At 36.7% G+C, this 7,776-nt stretch overlaps 2 protein-coding genes across 2 annotated transcripts in view; one reads left to right on the forward strand and one right to left on the reverse strand.

The window, feature by feature from the left end:
* The first annotated feature begins 2,566 nt into the window (after positions 1–2,566).
* LOC118331894 (olfactory receptor 142-like) lies at positions 2,567–3,538 on the forward strand. The gene has a single exon (XM_035666990.1). It carries the CDS (start codon positions 2,567–2,569, stop codon positions 3,536–3,538), a length of 972 nt encoding a protein of 323 aa, XP_035522883.1.
* Positions 3,539–5,792: 2,254 nt separating this feature from the next.
* Positions 5,793–7,776, reverse strand: part of LOC118331455 (connector enhancer of kinase suppressor of ras 2-like) — a 28,107-nt gene continuing 26,123 nt past the window's right edge. Inside the window, 2 exon segments of the mRNA XM_035666407.1 lie at positions 5,793–6,951; positions 7,036–7,235. Of these exon segments, the coding sequence (XP_035522300.1) occupies positions 6,904–6,951; positions 7,036–7,235 (248 nt within the window). The 3' untranslated portion in view covers positions 5,793–6,903.

Raw genomic sequence — 7,776 nt, forward strand, 5'->3', positions numbered from 1 at the left:
TGGCTTATACCTTCAAATTAGGATGCTTTGTGAAAAAGTGATTCTGATAAAACAATTTCCTTCAATTGAAGACACACAGTGGCAAAAAAAATGTTTTTAGGAAGACCTTGACCCTGCTTGCTCCTCTCTAAAGTTTTTAAACTTTTAAAAGAGACAGAAAGTTGAAAATGAAAATTTTGTGAAGACTGTCAGACACTGAAAGTTGGAATCACCAATTCATGACTTATCCTCTAAACTTCTTGAGTTATTTAACTAAATATTTGCTAGCAATGTTTTGCAGTGTACCGGAAATAAAAGAAAGTATAGTCAAAATGTGTTTGTTCGTTTTATTATCATTAATGCCAACACATAAATTAATTAATGGATTTACTGCATATATATGTGTTTCATAAGGGAATACATGATCAAAACTGTTTGTTTGGCAGCAAATTCGTCAACAGTCACATTTTAAGCATTTATCACTATTAAAGATTATTGAATTTTATATCTTTAAATTACTTTTATGCAGTTTTAGTGTCACTCAGGTGTTGCCTGATACTCTTAAAAACCTAAAAACTTACTAACTTTGTAAGCACATCACATGTTTATTTACTTTAGTAATATTGGACCTTTACCACATGATCTGTCCTATAATTGCACCATAAAGATGGATTACCATTATCTGAAAACACCTGCCATCAAGCATTAAGGTCCAGGATGTTTAACACAGGTTTCATTGTTATTCAGATTCAGCTAAGTTACCAAGGCTGTTAAATGTCTTTTTCTGAACACATAACCTTTGCAGCAGCTGCAGCTGTATCACATAAACAAACTGAGGAGGAAGCTCATGTACATTTCCTGGTCGAACATTGTTCACACTATAAAATAATGAATGAGATAACAATGAACTATGCAAATCACAAATGTCATTCAGAGCCATGTAGAGTTAAGCTGAATTTCAACAGACATGCAGTGCAACTGGCTACATTCAATTAAATGATGAAAAGTGATGAAAACAGTCAACCTATTTACAAAGCCTAGTAAAATAATTTAGATTCATTCAATCTACTTAAAATATGACACATGTAGAGGAGCACAAACTTGCCATTCAGTCCAGTACAGTTTATATTTAGGTACGTTTAGTAGTAGTAGCTTATTTGAACTCATCTTATGATTTATTTGTTTAGTTTAGTACATGAGTAAGACCTCGGTTTAACACATTGGAGAAGGAAACTATGACACATTGTTTTAGTAATTTTTAGTGTATCACTATTTGGAATTCTTTATTACTGTTTTTGTGAATTGCCAATGGAAATCAGGAAGCAGCTAAATGGATAAAGAGGCTCATTAGTGGTCAGTGTTTAACATCCCTTTGGGAGCAATTAGGAACTGCTTCATAATGAGAGTGAGACCATACCTAACCTGTAAACAACATGTGGAGAAAATTTGACCTTGCTCTTACTTTGATCAAGTTGATGAAACACAGGTTATAATCAATATTATTGGCTGATAATACTGATTAAAAGGGGATTCCAATAGGTGTGATCAACAGTTAGGATGTATGGCTGCTTAGGAGGGGTTCAGTTTTGTATTGGCGGTAGAAACTCAGGAAATACAATCATGCTCCAGATCAAAGATTCAAATAATTTTTGTAAGAAAAATAAAAGTAAGTTTTAAATACTAAATGCCTTTTGTACTGTGTTTTTAGGGTGTTACATCTTTTTAATATTGCCAGCAGCTTCACAATTGCAAGCTTCTATAAAGTTGTAAATTAAACATTTGATCTAACAAACATAACTGCAGCCCCTAATATTTATTATATCACAGAACAAGAATAAGATACCACTGAGTGTTAAGCCGATGTACAATAGATGTTTGTGTGAAACTCTATCTATCTACAGCGACATAAAAGGCTCATACAGAAAACACAACAATTCCTATATTCAGGTGATTACACACTATCGAACATACTTGGAATATTATAGTTCCATTTTCTTTGGTTCCATAGATCTCAACCTAAAAATGTAACTAACCTGGACCTTTAAAGGAACATCATCTCGTCCCTGTCAACTTTCTGTGTTAGATGAAATCAGTGTTACAAAGTGAGGAGGAAAGTACTTATTATGAATCATCATTTTTAATTTAAATTATTTATTAATGAACACTGAGATTTCCTGCCAGTTGGAGGTGTTTATGTTGCTATACAATAATATTTCCATACATGATCAAGTTCAGTTGACCTGCAGACAGTATGTACAGAAAATCTCCAGTAGCATGGAAAATGTTTTTATTTGTTCGAATGCAGAAATCAAACAAATTCATGTTGCCACACCCTCACACCAGGAGTGCCAATCACAGGATCTATGTAAATACTGTCAAATCATTGGCATGTCGGTAAGACCACATGACTTCATTTCACAGGGTAGGAAATTTAAAGAGTATTAAAAGCTGTTGAGGTAAATGCAGGTAGGGGGGAGGAAGACTGCACAGAAAGGTAAAACGTATTGCATCTGTGGAGTGGTGTGAAGTGCAACACATACAATATATTCAGGATTACTGAGACGCTTTAAGATTTATTTGTGTCAGCATGAAAAATGTATCTGAAGTGACATCTTTTCATCTGTCTGTTTACTATGGAATGGAGGACCTGAAGCCAATGTATTTCTGCATGTTTCTGATGATATACATAACAACTGTTGCTGAAAATGTAGCATTAATCAGTGTGGTCTATCGTGAAAAAAGCCTGCATGAGCCAATGTATTTGTTGCTGTGTAACTTGGCTGTGAATGGTCTGTTTGGAAGCACTTCTGTGCTGCCAGCAGTACTAAGGAACCTACTGTCACACTCATATGAGATATCTCTACCGGTTTGCCAGACACAGATCTATGCTATACACACATATGCCATCACTGAATTCACAATTCTAGCAGTGATGAGTTATGACAGGTATGTGGCCATTTGTTATCCGCTGTATTATCATGTACTCATGTCACAGAGAGTTGTTAAACTTATTGTTTTTACGTGGCTTTACCCCATGCTGGCATTTCTCATTGTTTTAATTTTCACTGTTCAGCTATGGTTTTGTGAGAGAACCATAGAAAACGTGTACTGTATTAATTACTTACTGGTGAAACTTGCCTGTACAGATACAACTATTGTTAACATAGTGGGCCTACTATCCGTAGCCCTGTATGTAATTCCACAGCTTATCATGATATTTTATTCATATGCACACATCCTGAGGATATGTGTATTTACACTGGGCAACTCCAAGGTCAAAGCTCTCCGAACCTGTACCCCCCACTTACTGGCAGTAATCATCTACACTATCGGGTGCTTTATTGAAATTGCACAAACTCGATTAAATATTAGTCACCTGTCTTATCAAACCAAGTTGTTTTTATCTATATACTTTTTAATATTCCCGCCCATTCTCAATCCAGCTATCTATGGTTTGAGTATTCAACTCATAAGGGCAAAACTGTTCAGGCTTTTCAGGAGAAAAAGCAGGCAAGTAACCAATAATGTAGCCAAGAGGGCCGTTGTTGCTGCACATTAAAAGTGCACGGTGCCGTGAAGATTGATGCCTCTGGAAACACATGACATACAAAATCTCCCATCTCTCCATGTTGTTTAATTACATTTGCTTTCTCATTTACTATAACACAACCAGACCAGCCAGCACTGAGAAAAACACCTGGAGTGTTGAATTCATGTCATGCCACGTGGAAGCATTAGCAGGCAGAAGCTCCAGCTTTGTGCATACAATGTAGTGAGTTTCCGACACTTTGTCTGTGCCTCCCTGGACACTAGATTATAATGCAGGAATGCTGTTGAGATAGGTTTTTCAATGTTTACCCCTATGTCTTTCACACTTTGTGCTGCCTGTTCTGGCAAACTCTACTATGATCACCGCTTGTTTTAATTATACTGGTGCATCCAATGTTTTCAGTTGTAAATTAATGCAAAAATGATGATGCAATTGTTTTAGAAATGGCAATTTAACATTTTATAGTTTTAAATATTACATTTGAAGTGGAGTGTTTTGTGTATGTTGTCCTCATTGACTGTCAGGCTTTATGTGTACTCTTTTTGTCCTTCCTCTTCAGTCTTACTGCCAAGATGAACTGAGAATCTGCATGCACTTTGAGTAAAAGAAGTTGTTTTTTGCTATGACTGACATTTAATTTATGTAATTTAATTGAGCATGCAGATTCTAGTGAGCAAGTGAAGCTCTTTTTTGTATCATATGCTACAATTAATAAAGCATAAATATTCCAGTCACTATTTGAGATTTTCCTACCATCATTGCATTTTTCTCTTTACCTCCTCTTGTTGTTTTATTTAAAATATAAGTATTAAGTTATTAATTATAAAAGCATTTAATGAGGATTTCTTGATATGAACCAAACATTTGAATTTGTGTATGTGAAATGTGAAAACATTTACTCAAAGGGAAAAGAGATTAAGATTATGTGACTAATGTAATCGGTTACTCACAATTTAAATAATAATCATCCTCACAATAACAAACAAATATTTATGTGCCCAATCCTAGCTGCTTATAAATACATTAATATGACTGAACATTAGTTCGTAGTCGTTTTATTTGTGACACCTCTTCTACTACATTTTCAAGATGGTCCAAATCTTCCCTTTTAGCACAATTCTTTAATTAGTTCTTGCTCATACAGGACAGCTGGTCAAGAATATGAATCTAAAAGCCGACTGAGGTCAATGTGGGAGAAGCCTGGCCTTACAATGTACCATTATGTACAATATATATCACAAGTCATTAATGCGGTAGACTGTGGCTGTAATTGGTTAATTCAATGTGCTCTATGTGCTGTATTTATTTGTGTAGCGCCAAATAATAACAGAAGTTATCTTAGGACACTTTTCAAAAGGAGCAGGTATAGATTGTACACCTTATAAAATAAAGATAAAGATTCAACCAAAACAATTTTGGCTACACCGAAAAATAAACACACTGTAGGCCACCTAACACCTTTGTAATAATCAAGATACACATGTAGCAGCAAAATTAAAAGAACCTTTTCTTCTTGCTTTGTGTAAGTCAAGTATTTTTTTGTCATGTGTAAAAAAAAAAATGCGTTATGTATACATGAAGAGCATGACTTGGCAATAAAGCTACTGTAGCCACCGTCCTCTCGCTGAATCTTCCCACCCAAATACTAGTGGTAACCAGAATCACTGGCTGTCATGCAGGAATTCACAGAACAATAGTTCCCTTCTCATTTAAAAGTACTCATTCAAAGGCACTTGTGTGCTGCATGTGTGGTTTTAGTCTTGAAAACAACTGCAAATGTCTTAGAGGGCATCATACAGTGATGTAAAAATTAATCCTGGGCTGAGAAGGTGACTTGTGTTAATAATGTGTGTGGGCCTAACAGGGTGCAGTTACACAGTCATTATTTTTGTATCTGGAGTGAAGCTTACCTCACAGGACTGCAGCAAGTTCACCAGTTTTCACATCACCCGTCTGCATCTTAAACCAGCAGTGGTGGAAAGACTTATTCCTGTATCACCCTGACAGGTGAACAATTTGAGGTTCCCTTTTGGATATTTGTGTATATACTTACACTGCAGACAGGGCACTAGTTTCTTGCATTGATCCTCCTCTGTATTCTAATTACCATATCCCACAGAAGAAGAATGCCTGAGGCTTCATATACACTGAGTGCATTGTGTTTGCATATTATTATCATCCCCTGAGTCAACCTTTGTTGTGTCTAAAAATAATCTCGTCATCTAAAATGGGATTATGAGAAAAAAACATTTAACAATGGCTCTTACGTGTGCCCATTCCATACTTTATTCCTTAAAAAAGTATTGTAGCTACAATGTGGCACACTTGTAATGCAAGTCAATTTCCAATGGCATGGTAATGTGTTTTAGTTATACAAAGCATGCTTGTACATTAAACACCTAATAAATACAGTTATTCCTCTTTTTGTGGCAAACATTAAAAAAAAAATCAACTGCAATTTTCTGGGACAAATTGTAAAATAAGTCTTATAAACACAATGTTGTGGTAGGGGGGAGTTGGGGGGGGGGGCACTTAGAAATACAAAACTGTTTTACAAGCAATTAGGTAGACGGCATGCATACAAAAATAGACAACTATTATGTTCATTCCTTTGTAATTTACAATACTAGTTCATTATTGCCAAGCGTTATATTCTTATGCCCCTGTTTTGAGGAATAGCTTGCTTTCTATATCTTTCCTTGTCTCTCTTGGAAAAGTACAATGTACATTCACAATCACTGAGGCACAGCACTTGATTTACAGTTTGTATTAAGTACCCCAAAACATTGTGTAGTCACTGTATTGTTGTAGTAATGTAATATTAAATATATATATGCTTAACACCCTGTACACTCATAGAACAAACATACTCTTTAATCATACACACATGCATAACAAAACGTTGTGTACATCCAAAATAGCTTTTAATTCCTCCGTCGAATCTTACTGAGCAGCTGTACTCCAACTCCAGCATAATGTTCAAAACAATTCAACAGATGTGAGGGGAGGTGGCCATGCATACAGTATGAGCGATGAGTTACAAAGCTCTCCTACAAGTCCTGGACACAGACACAAAGTGCTTAAACCCTGTCATAAAACCTGCGAGTCTACGAGTCATTTTATCAAGCCAGACAATTTTTTTTTGCCATTTTGTAACAGCCCTCATCTTTAAAAGAGAGAGATTGGGTGGAGACACCAAGTCTTTGTGCTCCTGCACGGTGAGCGAGGTTGAAGTAGCGGTACAGAAAAAGGAGATGTAGAGCTGAGCGGGTAAAAGGAGGTTTTAGGTGCCTTTTATCTCCAGCAGAAGGATGCCGGCAGTGTGAGGCACAGGCAGACGCGATACATTTGAGGTTCAATCAACACACAGATCCTTACCCTAAAAAACCCAATGACCGATTTGTGTCCTGAAGAGGGACATTCTGTAAGGAGGTGAAGATATCAATTAGTAATTAACCAATAAACAACACTTATGAAGAGATATAAATGCTCAAAACATGTTGTACCTTAAGTGAGCTATGGAGGATCCGGAGGCGGTGAAGCTTGTCATTGAGCAGGGGGTCGTTGACCCGGCGGACAAATGAGCGCTTGTACTCCAGGCGGCTGGCTGATCTGTGGTCATCTGAGGTGGACAGACTGGTCTGCTCCAGAGCCCGGTACAAATCTCCCAGAGAGTCTGCCTGCATCCTGCAGTCCCGTCCATGGCCTGATGAGACAGAGAAGCAATCATCAGCAAAGGTTTTACATTACATACACTGGACTTAAGGATAAGATTTCTCACTTACAATTCTTACAAGTACAACAGTGAACAGCTTGCATAAAAATAACTCTTCTAAACTCTCTTCTTTTTTAGACCAAACAAACCCACTTCAATATAAACTTGAACAAAATCATTTTAGAAATGAATTTCTTAACCCTGCACCATATGAAACTGTAAGCAGCCTCTTTCTGCGGCATGTTCACACAAACTGATGTATGCTACCAGCCCAGCATGAGATGGCAGAGAGCCGAAGCTACTGTAACAAATGGCTGGCAAAAGGACTCAAAAATATAGTAAGTTGACTGTAACCAGGACATTTTTCTGGAAAGAAATGGGACCCGTTTTCTGATGTGAGCACCACGGTTTTAGTGATTTGAAGGCCACAAGCAAAGATTGGGATGAGGCTCTGTCTATGTGTTGCATACAGTGGTGAAGATTGTCTACTTAGGTGCAATGAAAGCACTATAACTACTGTATATTTTATATT

Source organism: Morone saxatilis, unplaced genomic scaffold, assembly GCF_004916995.1.
Source record: "Morone saxatilis isolate NCDOM2014 unplaced genomic scaffold, NCSU_SB_2.0 Contig20, whole genome shotgun sequence".
In the NCBI taxonomy this organism is placed as follows: domain Eukaryota; kingdom Metazoa; phylum Chordata; class Actinopteri; family Moronidae; genus Morone; species Morone saxatilis.

Coding starts and splice junctions, on each gene's coding strand:
- LOC118331894 (XM_035666990.1), top strand. CDS start 2,567: ATGAAAAATGTATCTGAAGTGACATCTTTTCATCTGTCTGTTTACTAT.